Here is an 18,534-nt window from a genome sequence, read left to right on the forward strand (position 1 = left end):
TTCAAAGTGATGAAAAGCAAGGACCTACAACCTAGATTACTCTGTCCAGCAAAGCTCTTTTAGAATGGAAGGGCAGATAAAGTGCTTCCCAGATAAGGTCAAGTTAAAAGAGTTCATCATCACCAAGCCCTTATTATATGAAATGTTAAAGGGACTTATTCAAGAAAAAGAATATCAAAACTATGAACATTAAAATGACAAACTCACAACTATCAACTACTGAATCTAAAAAACAAAAACAAAAACTAAGCAAACAACTAGAACAGGAACAGAATCATAGATATGGAGATTATTTGGACCATTATCAGTGGTGAGAGGGAAGGGGAGAATGGGAGAAAAGGTACAGGGATTATGAAGCATAATTGGTAGGTACAAAATAGACGGGGGGGTGTTAAGAAAGTACAGGAAATGGAGATACCAAAGAACTTATATGCACAATCATGGACATGAACTAAGGTGGGGGGATTGCAGGAGGGGAGGTAGGTACCAGGAGGACGGGAGCAAAGGGGGAAAAATTTGGACAACTGTAAGAACATAATCAATAAAACACTTAAAAAAAAAAAAAAAGAACTAAACTACAGAACCACCATCATTCAGAATCACCTGGAATCTAGCCAAATGGAAGTCCTACAACTAAGACTATAAGGAAGCAACCACATTGATACTGGCAGAAGGAGCTGACATGCAAAACAGGCTGGTCCCATACCCACACCAGCCCACACCCACATGTGGTAGATAAAAATCAGGAGGGATATCTTGGCTGTGGAGGTTCCCCCTGAGGTGTAAGGGGTCCCAGCCTTACACCAGGACCTCCAGCCCACGGTTCCAGTGCCAGAAAGAGAAGACCCCTTAACTTCTGGCTGTAAAACCCAATGGGAATTGTGGCTGAGTGAGACAGGTTTCTGGAGTCCTAGGTGTTCCTCTCAAAGGATCTAAGCACAACTTACTCAGACACACTCCTTCTGAGTTCCAGTGTTGGGGCAACAGCTTGAAAGTCTCCAGGAACATACGGGAGGAACTGAAGTGTCTGGCATCAGGGCAAGAGCTGCAGGAGCAACTTTCTCCTAGATGGAAGTTTTGGCAGAAGCCATTGTTCTTTTGCTGAGTCATATCTGAATCTCTATAAACATGGCTATCATTGTTTGCCACCCCTCCAACCTCCGTGATTTCCCAAGATCCCACCCTGGATCATCAAATTGGTGGTCCTACCAAGCTGTTTCCAGTGGCTTTTCCACACAAATGGCCTGTCTTGGCTCATGTTTCACTTTCCTAAAATCTCTCAAATAAGCGGCAACTAGCCTTGGAATGCTGTGCCCCAGGTCTGGCACTAGCAGCAGCTGGCCTTGGTTCACAGCTTGGCCTCTCCTGCGCACCTCCAAGTCCAGAACAATTAGAAGCCATCTGCAGATCATTCTGTAGCTCATGCTGGGAGGCCTCGGGTAGAACACAGATGGTGGCTAACCTTCGCCTGCACCTCCTCAGAGCTGACGCACCAGGTAAACACCTCCAAACCACATCAAAGCACCAGCCAACATCCTCCACAATGGACACATTTAAGAGGCAGGCTCAATGGAGCCTTGCTAAAGTACTGCTCTGTGGGTTGGGACCCTGTATAGCTGATCTTCCACGGTGGCTGCAGTCAGTCCTTGAAGCCAGTCAGCCTGGCGGAAATCCCTTCCATTGAAATGCCAACAGCAATCAAGGCTCATCTATAACAGGAAAGTGTACACAGCCCATATGGGAGAGGTGTGGCACCTGGAGTGCCCAGCTCAGCTGAACTTGGAGGCTGTGTCACTGGACCCTTCAGGATACCTACTACATAAGGCCACTCTACCAAGACCAGGAGGTGTAGTAGCTCTACCTAATACACAGAAACAAACACAAGGAGGTTGCCAAACACAGGGAGACAAAGAAACATGTCTCAGATGAAAAAACAGAACAAAACTCTAGTAAAAGAACTAAACAAAATGAAGACAGGCAATGTACTAGGTGCAGAATTCAAAATAATGGTTATAAGGATGGTAATTAACTTAAGGGAAGAGGAGATGAACTTAGTGAGAACTTCAACAGCATGACAAAGGACATGCAAATCACAAAAAAGAAAAGAATCACAAGTCAGAAATGAAGGACAGATTAACTGAAATGAAGACTACATTACAGGGAATCAATAATGGAGTAAATGAAGCAGAGGATCAAAGCAGAAATTTGGAAGATATGGAAGCAGAAAACATCCAGTGAGAACAGCAAAAAGATAAAAGAATCCAAAACGTGAGGATAGTGTAAGAAGCCTCTGGGACAAATGTACCAAGAGGGGTGGTAGAAGGAGGAGAGAGCGAGCAAGAAATTGAAAACTTGTTTGAAAACAATGACAACAGAAAACTTTCCTAATCTCATGAAGGAAAAGCAAGAACCTACAACCAAGATCACCCTCCCCAGGAAATCTATCATTTAGAATCAAAAGACATTTAAAGAGCTTCCCAAACAAGAAAAAGCTAACGGAGACCTGGCCAGGTAGCTCAGTTGGCTGAAGCATCACCTCGTACACCAAAAGGTTGCAGGTTTGATCCCTGGTCAGGGATCATAAGAGATGCAACCAATCAATGTTTCTGTTTTACATCGATGTTTCTCCCTCTCTCTCCTCCACCCCCGGAACTTCCTCTCTCTCTAAAATCAATAAACATATCGAGTGAGGAATAATAATTTTAAAAAAGCTAACGGAGTTCATCACCACCAAACCAGTGTTACATAAAATGTTAAAGGGTCTTCTTTAATAAGATCAAAAATATAAACAATAATATGGCAATAAATACATATCTATCAACAATGGAATCTACAAAACAAAATAAAATGAACAAGCAGAACAGAAATAGACTCTCGGTTACAGAGAACATTTTCAAAGAACATACTTCAAAGTCAGGAGGGTTACCCCAACCTACCCCACTGCCACACATCACGGCTACTACACTGATGGTAGCATCTAGCTGCAGAGGACAGCACTGGATTTCATGGACTGGGAGCCCCACCACCAGTGTTTTCTCCTGTGAGGTTGGTCCCCTGGGACTGGGGAAACCTGCTCACAGGGGACGGACTCAAATTCCATTTTCCACTACCCTGTGGAGATCTGAAAAGCCAGAGGAGTGCAAGAGAGCTAAAAAGCGTATGATTCAGCACCACCTACTGAAAAATGACAGAAAGCTTCTTTGTATCAATCTACTAGAGAAATGCCATAAATATATGGATGCCTAGACAGAAAAGGAATCCATCAAATACCATGAATAAACAAGGTAGCAAGGCAACTCAGAAAGAAAATGAAACATCTCCAGAAAATAAACTGAAAAACATGGAAATATGTGATTTAAATGGCAGAATTCAAGATGGTAGTTCTGAAAAAAAAAGAGATGCAAGAAAATACAGATACTCAATGTAATGAGCCCAGAAAACAAATCAAGGATCAAAACGAATACTTTACCAAACAGTCTGAAACTTTAAAAAACCAAGCCCTGGCTGGGTGGCTCAACTGGTTGGAGTGTTGTCTGTGCACCATAAAAGGGTTGCAAGTCTGATCCCAGTTCTGGGCACTCACAGGAGGCAACTGATCAATGCTTCCCTCTCACATGGATGTTCCTCTCTTCCCCCGACCCCAAATCAATGAAACATATTGCCCTGGCTGGGGAGCCTCAGTTGACTGAGCATCTTCCCATAACTGAAGGGTTGCAAGTTCGTTCCCTGGTCCAGGCACATAGGGGAGACAACCAATCGATGTTTCTCTCTCACATCAATGTTTCTCTCCTTTCCTCTCTCCCTTCCATTTTCTCTAAAAAAGCAATGAAAAACTGTCCTTGGGTGTGGATTAAAATATTTTTTTAAAGAACGAAACAAATTACAGAGATGAAGAACTCAATAAAAGAGATCAAGAATGAACTAGCAAACACAGGAAATAGAGAGGACCAGATGGATGAAAGAATTAGTGAATTTGGAGATAGAAATCTAGAAATGACAGAGAGGGAAGAAGAGAGAGTCCTGAGCATTAAAAAAAAAATGAAAGAACTCTATGAAAACTATCTGATTCCACCAGAAAGCAATATAAGAATACCAGGCATACCAGAAGAAGACAGGGAAAAGGGAACAGAGAGCCTCTTCAAACAAATAATTAATGAGAATTCCCCAAACCTATGCAAAGAGCTAGATTCTCTAATCCGAACAGCAAGCAGGACACCTAATTACCTCAATACAAAAAGGCCTTCTCCAAGGCACACTGTATTAAAATTGTCAAAAATTAACGACAAAGAGCCCTGGCCTGGTAGCTCAGTTGGTTAGAGCATCATCCCATTACACCAAGGTTGCAGGTTCAATCCCTGGTCAGGGCACATACAGGAAGCAACCAATAGATACACAAATAAGTGGAATAACAAATCAGCATGTCTCTCTCTCTTCCCCTTCCTTTCTCTATCAATAAATAAAAATTTAAAAAAATATTAACAAAGAAAGAATTCTCAAGGGGTCCATGGAAATGAAGAAAGTAACTGATAAAGAAAAGCCCATTAGGTTATCATCAGACTTCTCAGCAGAAACTTTACAAGCTAGGAGAGAGTGGAACCAAATACTCAAACCACTGAAAGAGAGAAATTACCAGCCAAGAATAAAATATCCAGCAAAGTTATCCTTTAGCTATGAAGGAGAAATAAAGACTTTTCCAGTCATACAGAATCTGAGGGAATTTATCACCAGAAGATGTCCACTGCAGGAAATACTCAAGGGGGTTATTCTACCTGAAACAAAGAACAAAAGGTCACAAAACTACAAGATCACCAACAAACTTACATCATAAACAGGGATAATTTGTAAGAAGAAAAACATAAGGGCAGGGGAATAATGGACTAAATTTGCAAAGGAGGATGTAGATGAGATGCATCAAAAGAAAAGGGACTACTGTGTATATGAAATTTTTTTTATAATCCCAGTTGTAACCAATGCAAAAAAACAAAAAACAAAAAAATCCTGAGACTCATAACTTAAAAAAAAATGAAAGAGGAAACAGAGCAATGAGGTATGGAATACCACCAAACAAAAACGACAGAAACACAATGGAAAAGAACCAATGGAGCCCTGACCAAAGTGGCTCATTTGTTGGGTGTCATCCCACAAAGCAAAAGGTCACCAGTTTGATTACCTGTCAGGGCACATGCCTGGGTTCTGGGTTCTGTCCGGGGTTGGGGCGTGTGCAAAAGGCAACCAATCAGTGTTTCTTTTTCACATCAATGTTTCTCTCCCTCTCTTTCTCCCTCCCTTCCCCTCTCTCTAAAAATAAAAAAATAAAATCTTTAAAAATAAAAAGAACCAATGGATGTACAGAGCTATCAGAAAACAAAAAATAAAATGGCCATATAAAATCCTCACACATCCCCCTGGCAGGTGTGGCTCAGTGGACTGAGTGCTTCTGGCCTGTAAACCGAAAGGTTGCCAGTTCCATGCCCAGTCAGGGCACATGCCTGAGTTGTGGAACAGGCCCCCAGTTGGGGGCATGTGAGAGACAACCTATCAATTATCTACTGCACATTGATGTTTCTCTCCCTCTCTTTCTGCCTCCCTCTCTCTAAAAATAAATAAATAAAATATTTTTAATAAAAAAATCCTCATACATCAGTAATTATTTTAAATGTAAATGGACTGGATTCACCAATAAAAAGGCACAGAGTGGCAGACTGGATAAAAAACAAAACTCAACCATATGCTGCCTTCAGGAGACACATCTAAATTGCAAAGACAAACACAGACTCAAAATGAAAGGGTAGAAAATGATTTTTAAAGCAAATAGAATCCACAATCGGTGATCAAATTGAGACATTAATTGAAAACAATCAACATTATACTACATGGGAGATAGCCAACATACTCAAAATATCCAAACCAAATTACTGGCAAAGATGAAAATGTGTCTTTTATTTTATAGAAAAAACTAAATGGACTTTTTGGCCAACCCATTATGAGAGACAATATGCCACCAAATTCAATAACCTAGAAGAAATGGGTAAGTTCTAGAAACACATAACCTTCTTAGGTTCAATCATGGAGAACTGGAAAATCTAAACAGACTAATCAACAGGGAAGAAACTGAAACAACCATCAAAAACTTCCCCAAAAATAAAAGTCCAGGAGCAGATGGCTTCACTAGTGTATTCTACCAAACATTCAAAAAGACTTGATATCAATCCTTTTCAAACTCTTCCAGAATATTGAAGAAGAGGCAATACTTCCTAACACATTTTATAAGATCACCATATCCCTGATACTAAAACCTGGCAAGGATAAACCAAAAGCAAAGTAAACTACAGACCAATTATCTATGAAAAATACAGATGCAAAAATCCTAAATGAAATACTCACAAGTCAAATACAACAATATATTAAAAAAATAATAATACATCATGATCAAGTGGGGTTCATTCCAGGGCACAAGGATGACTTAATAAATGCAAAGTGATGAATGTAATATTTCACATTAACAAAGCAAAAGATAAAAATCATATGATCTTATCAATAGATACAGAAAAAGCATTTGATAACATACAACATCCATTTATGATTAAAACACTCAATAAAATGGGTATAGAAGGAAAGTACCCCTACATAATAAAGGCCATATATGACAAACCCTCAGCTAACATCATACTCAATGGTGAAAAATTGAAAGTTTTGCCTCTAAAATTAGGAAGAAGACAAGGATGACCTCTCTCACTACTCTTATTCAACATAGTTCTGGACGTCCTAGCCAGAGCAATCAGGCAAGAAAAAGAAATAAGATAATGGGAAAACATATGATTAAAAATTTTTTAAAAGAAAATAAGAGAGAAATAAAGGACATTTAAATTGGGAATGTTGGCCATTTGTATGTCTTCTTGGGATAAGTATACATTCAGGTCTCTCCCCATTTTTTTTTAACTGAATTGTCTGTTTGGATTTTTGCAGATGACATGATTCTGTTTATAGGAAACCCTAAAGACTCCACAAACTATTAGAAACAAAAAATAAATAAAGATGCAGCATACAAAATAATGTACAAAAATCCACTGCATTCCTGTATACTAACAATGAAATTTCAGAAAGCATAATGAAAAAAAAAAAAACCAATTCCTTTTGCAATTGCAACCAAAAGAATAAAATACCTAGGAATAAACTTAACAAAGGATGTGAAGGAACTGTATTTGAAAACTACAAAGCATTATTAAGAGATTGAAAAAGACACAATGAAAAGATATTCCCTGTTTATGGATTGGAAGAATCAGCATAGTTACAATGGCCATATTACCCAAAGCAATCCCCATCAAAATTCCAATGTCATTTTTTAAAGAAACAGAACAAAAAATAATCAGATTTGTATGGAACCACAAAAGACCCTGAATAGCCAAAGCATTCCTGAGAAAAAAGAACAAAGCTGAAAGTATCAGAATACCTGACTTTTAAATTATACTACAGAGGTACAATGATTAAAACAGCATGACACTAGGAGAAAGACACAGACCAATGGAATAGAACTGAGAGCCCAGAAATAAAACCACATGTATATGGGGCAAGTAATTTTTGAAAGAGACAAAAATACATAATGGAGAAAAGAAAGCCTCTTCAATAAATTATGGTGGGAAAATTGGAAAGCCACATGAAAAAGAATGAACCTAGATTACAGTTTGTCCCCATGTACAAAAATTATTTCAAAATGATCAAGGACCTAAATATAAGATCTGAAACAATAAATTACATAGAAGATGACAACAAAACTAAAACAAAAATGAAGTAAAAATTCAGAATAACCCATGCCAGTTTTGTTGCATCAACTCATGCCTGATCAACTGAGGTTTAAAAAATGGACCTGATAATTTTTCCTTAGAAGAGTATGATTAGACAAAACCAAAGAAGATAATGTAAAACAAAATTTTCAGATGCTGATTCATGGAAGTGCAACACAGTACCATGCTGCAGATTAAAGCAAGTCTACATGGAATATTCCTAATTCACATAGAAATGCATGGTTAGTGAACCAAAAGAGATATTTATTTATACTATAACCTACTGCCTAAAAAAAATAATAATAAACCACTGCTTTTTAAAGATTACTGGCTCAAACTGTAGTACCTATAAATAACAGCATGATAGAAGAATGGATTCCTTATGATATTTCCCTAATTTTGAGTATTTTGTTTGACCTATAGGGTTATTTTAAAAATAGGAATGTGAAGCCTTTTATACACAGGGCAAGGACTCCTCAGCTCACCTCAGATTCCATTCACACACTATTATTACCTGAATGATTTCTGTAGGTGTTTCAATGTATGACTCCTGAAGTATGCTATCCTTGGAAATACCATGCTCTTAAGATTGAGTAATCCTTAAAAGGAGCCAAGTACCTAGCAATTTCATTGTTAGTTTTTAGAAGTACTACAGAGCTTCAAATGTAACCTTCTACCCTGAGATGGATTCTCCAACCACCAAATTATCAACCACACAGAACAAAGAGTAGATATAACAAGTCTTTGACAAGAAGGGACTATTTAAGCTTTCACTCAACAAATATTTACCAAAGGTCTATGTTAAAACACTATTCCAAGTGCCAGCAATACATCCCAGAGCAAAATAAAATAGTTCTGTCCTCATGGTGATGATATCCCTATGTGTCTACATGGTCACCAAACCATCTCTACTATGCCCACAGTATTCTCCTGATCTTTGGATATGTAGCAAGGGTAACCTGGAGGTCCGATTTATTTTATAAAATTAACTTATATAAATTTTAAGATTACTATACATAGTTATTCCTTCTTACCTGGTCCTGTGTTGATAATAATGTAAACAGAGTTTCCAATGCTGCTCTTCGAACTGATGATATAGTGTGATGCAAAAAAGGCCAGACACGTGGAACTAAAACTGTGAGTGACTGCTGAATACTAATAAAGAAGACACAAGTTAATCTAATTATTTCAGTTGAAACTTCATTGATACATTATCTAAGTATCATTTCCTTATGGAATTACCACCTTTTGCAATGAGTAAATTCTAAAAATATAATACAATTTTCATATGAACACTCATTTAACACCCTCATTTAAAACTTTTATTATGGTACAGGAAGAGCCAGAGCAAACACAGTCAAAAAGAACAGAAATAGTACCAACAGTACCAAGAACAGAAATAGCAACACTTAGGCACTTCTATGGCACTAATATCACAAATTACCTTTATCAAATTAGAATTTTCCAACATAAGTGTTCTTATTCTCAATCAATTCCTACTCAGGAAAATGGGACATGTATCTTAGCTTGTAGTAAACCTACACAAAATCAAGATTGCTAACCCTTACTCCTTTTCCTATGGGTAACCATTAGATACACATAACTTACACCCCCTCTGGGACCCTCTCTGCCATATATCAAATGAGCAAGAGGTAGTATGGTAGCAGCTTTGAAAGTTAGCCTGATTTAGCACTACTAAGAAAACTCAAATATCTTCCTTCTTACAGATTAGATTTTAAATGGGGAAGCAAGCAAAGCCACATCTAGGCTAACAACTCGGATCACAGGATTCCTGTCACATCCATGAGTGATTTTTAAATGTTACCTAGAATTAGGACATGATTTGTCAGCAGCATCTGAAATACATATGTAACCTCTGCACAAAAAGGCATGAATAAAAAAGAGTATGTCAGTGTAATTATGGTTCTCCTCAAGAGGCCTATATTTTAATCCTTTATTACTGAAACGTTTGTAATAAACAGGACTTCTTACATTGTTGGGAACCGCCCTACCTGGTTTCAGAAACTGTAACCCCTCATGGCTAAGGTTGAGTAAAAAGACCTTGGGACCATAAACCACTTAAGAGACAAAGCTTATCTTCCTTGTAGGGGCACCGCCTCTGCCCCCTTTCACCTCACCCTGCTTGGCCTTGGGCAGATGCCTGGTTAGCCAATGACCAATGACGGGTAAGATTCCTCAAAGGAGAGATGACCTAAGACAGGCATAGTTGCGAAGGGGCCCTCAGGGAAGGACTTGGGGGGCTATAGAAAAAGGGAGTGATGGACCCTCGCCCTTCAGCTTTGACAACCTGACAGCCTGAGAGCCTGAATCCTCATTCTGTCTGCAAGAAGTATCCTAGTCTCTTGGCTGCCTTACTTCCCTTTCCTGACTTAAGCCTGAAACAATGCCAGAGGTGGGTACAGCCTTGTGCTGGAAAGGGTGGGTTCCCTAGGGTGATCAGGCCTAAGAAAGAAATCCTATGAAACCTACTTTGGTAATGCCCTCAATTTAAATGATAAGGGTTCAAGCATGAAATGAGTTTGTTTCGAAGTTTTCTGGCCCTTTAGCTATCTGACCCTGACTTTAAATAAGCCTTCATAGTTCTCTGAATGTTATCTATCATTTGATCATTTTTGCCTGACAATGATGATAATGATGATGAGCTTTACATATACGCCCTGTATTCCTATGCAAATTAAACCCAATAAAAGCCTGTCAAGGCAAGGGTCAGGGTGCTCTTCTCTTGAAAGAGTGGCTGAGGCACTCTCCCCCTCTTGAGAGAGCGGCCGTGCAGTCCTTTTTCCTCCACAGGACTCGATAGTCCATGTGAATTTGTCTCATCTCAGCCACAGTGCCACGGACACTGCAGGACAGTGTCCGCGTCATTACATTAATTTATACGTTTAGTGCACATGCAACACACACATAAAACAGACTCAAAATATGTAAAAGCATTATAACAAGGCCTTGTTAATAGTGTAATTGCTCATGCTCCAAATGACATGCTGCATTTCTTCTTACATAAGCTAGAAAGTATCTGCCAAATATCACAATATATGAAGCAAATTTTCTAATAAGGCAATTTTGAAAAGATAAAAACTACATTATTTCATATTGAATAGAATTTTCACTATATTCTTTCATTTTCTTATATTATCTAGCTTTCCTGACACTATCTAGTTGGTGATTTCTCTTAAAGTCAAGTCCTTTATTTAAAGCACATGTCAATAAACAAAGGCCCATAGTCCAAATCCAGTCTACCTGGTTTTTTAAATAAAGTTTTATTGGAAAACAGACTTGTTCATTCTTTTATGTATTGTCTGTGTCTGCTTTTGTGCTACAATAGCAGAGTAATTCTGACAGAGATCATATGGCCCACAAAACCAAAAATATTACCTGTAGAGCTAAGTAGTTTTGACAAAGATCATATGGTTTGCAAAGCCAAAAATATCATTATCTGCCTTCACAGTTTACGAACCCTTAAAGATAATTAAAAACTCTTGCATTTTGTAGCTTAAAATAGGGTTTTCACACAGATTAACTCACTTATTCTCTATAGCTTTAATTACTAATGAAAGCAACTGAAAATTAGGAGATCCCATGTATGCACTACCCCCTTATTTTTTTCCTCTTCATTTGCTTTTATAGGCACTTATTTTGCTATTCCAATTTGTGGGCCATCCTATGAGCCTAAATTTATCATTGAAGTACTACTAGTAGGTCAGTGTTATTTGAAATATTTTCTACATGTTTTCGTATATCTACGATTTTCATTGGAAAAAGACTCACTCACAGAGCCAGAAATCATTTATGATCATGATCATATGAACATTCACTAGGCTAAGTAAGACCAGTAATTAATTTTCTCATCTATGATTTTTTTTTTAAGTTGCATGCAAATTTTTACTTCTGAATCTCCAAGGATACTATTAATAGAAACATTAACATTCATGAGCCAGTCTAAAAGGCAGGGAATGAATCAATTAGCTGTCAATACATGACAGTAAATTTATTTATGTTTTTGGATTTACCCAATCTCAGCCTTTGGAGATTATATTACATTATTATATACTCCCTTCTTGATGAATAATCCTTGAAATCAAGAATAAGCGTTGACATTACAAAGAAAAAGTTCCTAGAGGAGATATTTTGGAAAGAGTAATGCTGATGTTTAATAATAATTCTATTAACTAAGTTTATGTCACTAAGTTAGGCTAAAATTCTATATTCTGGGTGTAGAGGTAAAAATAATATGCAATTATTATTGAAGTTAACTATTATAGGATGAATTATATGAAGAATTCTGTAACAAAAGTAATCCAAGGGTAAAAGAATATGACCTTTTTTTTAGGCTCCTGCCCCAAATATGCTAGTGGCTAGATAGTTTAAAAAAAAATAGCAGTCTTTGGCACCCCTAACTTATATTATCATTCCTAAAGGTAATACCCATTCCTTTTAGGGTTAATTCTCTAGAAATTTATAAATACTTTTTATTTTATTCCACTGAATACAAAAATTACCTGCACTGTTGGACCTGAGGATAAGTTAACAGGGATGAAAGAAGAGTCATAATACTATTTGTTGAAGCTGTTAGATCATCTAGTTCCAGAAGAGCATCCCATAATGTGTTTATAATGAAGGGTACCTGTAAGATCAGTTATCAAGAAAACAGTTACTAATTTTACACAGAATATTCACAACCATGCTAGGCTGTATCCCAGGAGTTGCTGCTGATTCAACAACATACACAGTCCCAATGACTGTGCATAGGTGTCAGTTTTGAGCCAAGTTAAGGAGATATTATTTGCCTTTAACAATTCCCTACCCTTATTTTTAATGCTACATCTACTCTGAAACTTCACTTCCTAACCAGATTTACAATGGGAGGGAGAATTCAGGAAATAAGATAGCCAATACTTTATTTTATGTAAAAAACTAAACTTTTAAAACAATAAAGTATAGACACCCAAGATCTGATTCTCTATGTCCTTTTATTTACAACAGAACTAAAGACAAATTTTGTTTCTAAAATACTGCCTGCTGTGCTTCCAAATATACGTGTCCTGGTTTTGATAATACAAAGGAAACTCAGATCTTGAAGGAGGCACTTCAAAAATGAGACCAGATTTAAAAAACCAAAAGCCAAAAACAAACAAACAAACAAACAAACAAACAAACATCTCATGTCTAAAAACCAAGAGTAAAATAAACAAGAAGTTTTTGCTTTTTACCTCAGGGAAGTTCCCTACATACTGTGTACACAAATAGGAAGTAGATCAATAGACACAATTCACTCTTCCCAAGGATATTGTCTAATTAATAACGCATATATCAGAGAAGGTTGTTGTAAGAAAAAAAGAGGATAAGGGAGAATAAAAGTGCTCAGTGTTTTTCCTAAAACTTTACCCCAAATGTAAACAAGCTCTAGGAAGAATATACAAAAATATTACATTTACCTTCTGTGTCTGAAGATCCACAAGGCTTTCTACCACAGGTACTAATGATGCTGCAGCAACAGCTCTGACATCATCATCAAGGTCCTGGAGTCCTTCAATTATTTTACTTAAAACTTTAGGCAATAAAGTATCGATTACATCCTGTAAAACAATACATCATAATAAATTAGGTTTCTGCAGTATATATATTGTGCTTAAACATTTTTATTAAACTTGCCATGAGAACATAAATTCAATCTTTATTTATTAAAAAAGAATCACATACTATTAGAAGCCTATCTAACTAATCCTATTTGAAAAAGACTACAAAAGTATCAAGTATTTTACTACTGAGTGTGACTTAAAACATCAGAACATGTTCTCAAGGTAGGACTATATACAGATACATACCCCTGGTACTAGAACCTTAGCTTGTATTTCTCATTCAGCCTCACTGGTAACCAAAAAGGGTATGAGAAGAACAAAAGAAAAGCCAGCTCCTTCCTGCTTCTCTTTAGTCCAATCTACTCTCTTTTTAAGTTCCCCAATAGAGCTAGCCTTCAGAGGCCACTCCTATGTGATCAGACAAGATACAATCTCACCTAGAACTGGTCTTGCTATGAACTAGGAACAGGCTTCCAAACCTAATTCATCATCTTTTGATTTGTACTTCAATTCTTATTAGCATCACCTATCTCTATGACACTACCTCAAGAGAGCAAATCTTGAAGGACTGACTTATCTGTAACACTAAGAATTTGCGGCCATTTCATATCATTCATAAAAATAAACTAAGAAGAGGAAAACTCTCCGGTATTGCTTCAAAAAGTTAAATGTTTACCTGACGAACTGCCAAAGCATATTTTATTCCTAGTAGGCCACCATGTCTAACTTCCCACTGTTCTTGTGTAAGTAATTTAAGCAGCACATCCACAGTCTTATGAACTCCTGTTTCATTCATATGTTTTAACACCACACCTAATGTTTGAGCACAAGTTTCACGAACTGGTGCCACAACCTGCAAGTGAAAAAGAGAGAAAACTCGTATTTGCAAAAAGCTTATTTTGCTGAATCTGAAATTTGGTTAGGCAAACCTTCCCTTAGGTGATAACTTACTTCATCAGAAACGAAGTCTCCAAATCTGTCTAATGCAAAAACACAAAGGAGTCTAATAACCAAGTCTTCCAACCATTCTTGATGCTGCTGAATCATCTGTTAAACAATCATTTTTTAGTAACAAAGATCACACTTTATATTGTGGGTTGGGGAAACATAATGGGTCCAAAAGAAAATTAAAATACTGGGTTATTTCAGCTGTAGGAACAATAATCAAACTATATTAGAGTTCTAACTGCTACCTTTAATATTAGCCACATTCTCTTTATTAATTAAATTCAGATATACTATAACAAAATCTTTAAAATTCATGAACTTCATTATATTACTTGCACTCCAGGAGAAATTAAGAAACTACTTCAGGTTTCTCTAATATCAATTACACCTGTCATTTATCTACTATCAATCCTATTACCAGTGTCTGCATGCTACACCAATCATACTGCTCATTGACCTCTAAACTATCCTCTTATTCACCTTATTCTACTTTCCAATACATTATATCCTGCTCAAATACTACTGCTTCAACATATTTTTCCACTCAATGTTTCTGAACATCTTTCCCCTGAACTCATTGTTCCTCCATGAAAAGACTTCTTCCTAATCTTTTTACTTTACCCTCATTGCTTTTCAATATTTCTTATTATTTACCTCTCATTACTACTTCATGTCACATGCACTGCTACCTCCCTAATTGGAAAAAGAGCCAACTACTGAAACTTGATAGTAACTGTTGCTTTACTACACTTACCTCTTCTAAAGTACTGTCTCCCATTTTACCACCACTTTTCCCATGAGCTTTAAGGATTTCCCTAAGTCCAGTGCCTGCACCGTGTCGAACCTAAGAAGAACCAGGAAGTAAATGTCAGAGGTTAAATGCTTAAGAAACTGAGTTTAACTTTTAATTTGAAAAGGGAATATTATATTTTTAAGAAATTAGAATAAACTAAGTAGCATTTCACAAGAATGTCTTTTTCTTCTACTATCCAAGGAGAATTACATATATAAATTTTACAATTTTGTTTATGAGGAAGGGTTTTTTAAATCAAGCTAAGAAAATAGCTATTCTTGAGATATATATAATCCACATGGCTATCCCTCCTCTACCTTTTATTTGTATTCAGCATTATTGACACTAAAAAAGAAAGTATCATATATTGTTCCTTATAGCCCCAATATCAATATTTTAGAAATATATGCATCAAAACTAAGTTCCATAGCTACCAGTGTTAGGCATCAAGGGAAGACAATTCACATAAAATACACGACTAATGCTACACCTTAGCCCTGTAAACCTTCTCAAGTGTCATCTGGAATGGAGGAATCAGGCCACTGACACTGCATCCACTTATTCAGGAACCCATTCATGTAAGTTAAAACTTGAAGAGCTTTAAATAGAACTACATCAAGGAGCAGAAAGGCTGCTAAATGGTGTTACAAACAGGTGTTTTTTAAATTATCCAGAGGCTAATCTAAGTAGAACAGAATGGTTTGAGACCACCAATCCTCAACTTTAACCAGCAGAACTTCACTTTCATCTCTTTTACATACTGGGATCAATTAAAGATTATCTTTGAAAAAATATTTCCAGGCTGGTGTGGAAACTATAGCTTTTAATCAAAATTGTCCACTTCCAAAGGAAATTTTTACTGTCTAGGAGAGATATACAAACCTTTGTATTATAGTAAAAAGAAATGAACAAATCTCTAAAGAAATACAACAAAAATTATATGGAAGATGAAAAACAGTCCAAAGTTTTCTACTTGGTGAGTGATATAAAATGCCTTGAGCAGGGGTCCTGAGAGGGACACAAGGGAAAAATAAGAACAATGACAAAAAAAGAGTATGCTTGACATGGTTCCCTTCATTAGCAAAGAAAACAAAGCTGAGATAAACTGTAATGAAGGAATCATAGACAGACTGGTAGAAAGGGCAGAGATGTAAAAAGGGCTGATGACACTCCGAGGGCGACGGCTGAGATTCTGAAGAGATATTCTGCAAAGACTGGGTATATATCTGAAGAAACCTGAAACACTAATTCAATACAATATATGTGCCCCTATGTAATGCAGCACAATTTACAACACCCAAGATCTGGCAGCAGCCCAAGTGCCCATCAGTAGATCAGTGGATAAAAAAGCTGTGATACATTTACACAGTGGAATACTACTCAGCTGTAAAAACAAAGAAAATTTTACCTTTTGTGACAGCATGGATGGACTTGGAGAGTATTATACTAAGTGAGATAAGCCAGTCAGAGAGAGACAAGGATCATATGATTTCACTTATATGTGGAATCTAATGAACAAAATAAACTAACAAACTAGAAACAGACTCGATTTTACAGAGAATAGACTGACAACTGTCAGAGCGGAGGGAGCTGGGGGTGCTGGGTGAAAAAATTGAAGGAATTAAGCAAACAAGTGAAAAAACAACTCAGAGATACAACCTGAGGGAAAGAGGAGTAGGGGGAGGTAGAAGAGGCTAGGGAGGTTAAAGGGGAGATAAATAGTGTTAGAAGGAGACTTGACTTGGGTGGTGAACACACAATACAATAAATATCAGATGATATATTGTAGATTGTACAGTTGAAACCTATATAATTTTATTAAGCAAGACATCCCAATAACTTCAATAAACAAATAACGAAAAAAATTTTAAATACCTAAAAAAAAAGAAAGAAAGAAATCATACCTCCCAGGAGGGATTAAAAAGGTCATTGCAAAGTTCTTCACAAAAGCTTTCCAAAGGCCATTCATTTGTCTGAATAAGAAAAACAAAATTACTAAGGTCTATTTTATGCTAATAATTGAAGTATTAAGAAAGTATATTTATTTGGAGGTCTAGTAATAATAGCTTTTTAAATTTTTAAATAATTAAAATTTTTATTAATGAAGTAAAGATATAAAAGTTTTAATAACATTTCTTTCAGTTAACAGATTAGTATGAAAAGATTATACACAATTTCAAAGGACACTTTAGGGCATTTCACAGTACCTCTTCAATTAAGGAAGAATTGTCTGGATTATTATCAATCAAGACTTTGGAATCATTTGCAGACTGATTAATAACTACATTTGCTATTTTTCGTCTCTTTTCTTCTGGTTCTCCATCAGTGCTATCATTGCTAAAAAAGAAAAGTCACCATTTAAAACATGAATGAGGATAATGTGAACCACAATGAATGTAAGAGAATCCATCAATGGAACAAATGTTTTGTCATATTCTGCTTATATGATTTACCTGTAATTTCATGTACAAATAACCAAAATTAACCACTTAAAATTTTTTGAGCAAAAATATCCTACTACTCTTATTGATGAATATAAAATAGTGAATTCTTACTTTCAAATTAGATATCAGATCTTAACAAGACTTTTTTTTCTTCTTCTCTAGAACCAGCTCTTCTTTTTATTTTAAACTCCCTTGGTCTAACAACCTAAATATGGCCCAGCATAACTTTTTTAGGCTTTTGTACCCAGGAGAAAAGTAATATACTGAGTGACACACTATAATTTTACCAGTTCTTGAAAAACATAGAGATAAGACAACTGACCAATGAAAAATGTGTCCAGAAATATTGAGGAAGTGCTATTTTATGACCGAAAGACCAAAAATATTGAGGCTACCCTCATAACAAAATATTACAAAGACGACAAGTAAAACTATTCAGAATTAATGAAAAGGAACAAATTAGCATCATTAAGGTATATATAGAATTTTTTTCTATAAATATTCCCCCCCATCATAATAGTGTAATTTGTTTGGCCAACTATTTTTTCTATAAGGTAATGAATAAAATCTGAGCCTCTCTAATCTCATTCCTTACTGTTTTTAACCTAATTCTCTCCAATCTAGCCACATTGGTCACTTTATTGTCCTTGAACTTGTTAGGCACGTTTCTACTTCCAGGCATTTGCCCTTACTATTTATTCTATGTGGAATGTCTTTTCAAGATACAGAATCCTTACTTCTTTCAAATCTCCACTGAAAGTCAACTCTATGAATCTCTGCTTGACCAGCCCATTTAAATTGTAAACTCTTTACCTACACAACATTTCACAAGTCCCTTACTTGCTTTATCTCTTTCTTTCCCGTTCCTTATCATTAACATGTGATTTACTTATTTTGTTCCTCATCTATCTTTTGCTCTAGAATGTAAGCTCTACAAAAGTGGAAATCTTATCTGTTTTAGTCACTAA

At 36.4% G+C, this 18,534-nt stretch overlaps 1 protein-coding gene across 2 annotated transcripts in view; it reads right to left on the reverse strand.

Moving 5' to 3' along the window:
- The window catches only part of BTAF1 (B-TFIID TATA-box binding protein associated factor 1), a 94,159-nt gene that overhangs the window by 45,391 nt on the left and 30,234 nt on the right, over nucleotides 1-18,534 (reverse strand). For both annotated transcript variants that reach the window (XM_024563478.3, XM_045197740.2), the window contains 8 exons: nucleotides 17,330-17,459; nucleotides 17,027-17,095; nucleotides 15,084-15,173; nucleotides 14,333-14,428; nucleotides 14,058-14,234; nucleotides 13,238-13,378; nucleotides 12,302-12,426; nucleotides 8,816-8,936 (listed from right to left, as the gene is read on the reverse strand). In XM_024563478.3, coding sequence (XP_024419246.1) covers nucleotides 8,816-8,936; nucleotides 12,302-12,426; nucleotides 13,238-13,378; nucleotides 14,058-14,234; nucleotides 14,333-14,428; nucleotides 15,084-15,173; nucleotides 17,027-17,095; nucleotides 17,330-17,459 — 949 coding nt within the window. The remainder of the gene's footprint in view (nucleotides 1-8,815; nucleotides 8,937-12,301; nucleotides 12,427-13,237; nucleotides 13,379-14,057; nucleotides 14,235-14,332; nucleotides 14,429-15,083; nucleotides 15,174-17,026; nucleotides 17,096-17,329; nucleotides 17,460-18,534) is intronic.

Source organism: Desmodus rotundus, chromosome 4, assembly GCF_022682495.2.
Source record: "Desmodus rotundus isolate HL8 chromosome 4, HLdesRot8A.1, whole genome shotgun sequence".
In the NCBI taxonomy this organism is placed as follows: Eukaryota; Metazoa; Chordata; class Mammalia; order Chiroptera; family Phyllostomidae; genus Desmodus; species Desmodus rotundus.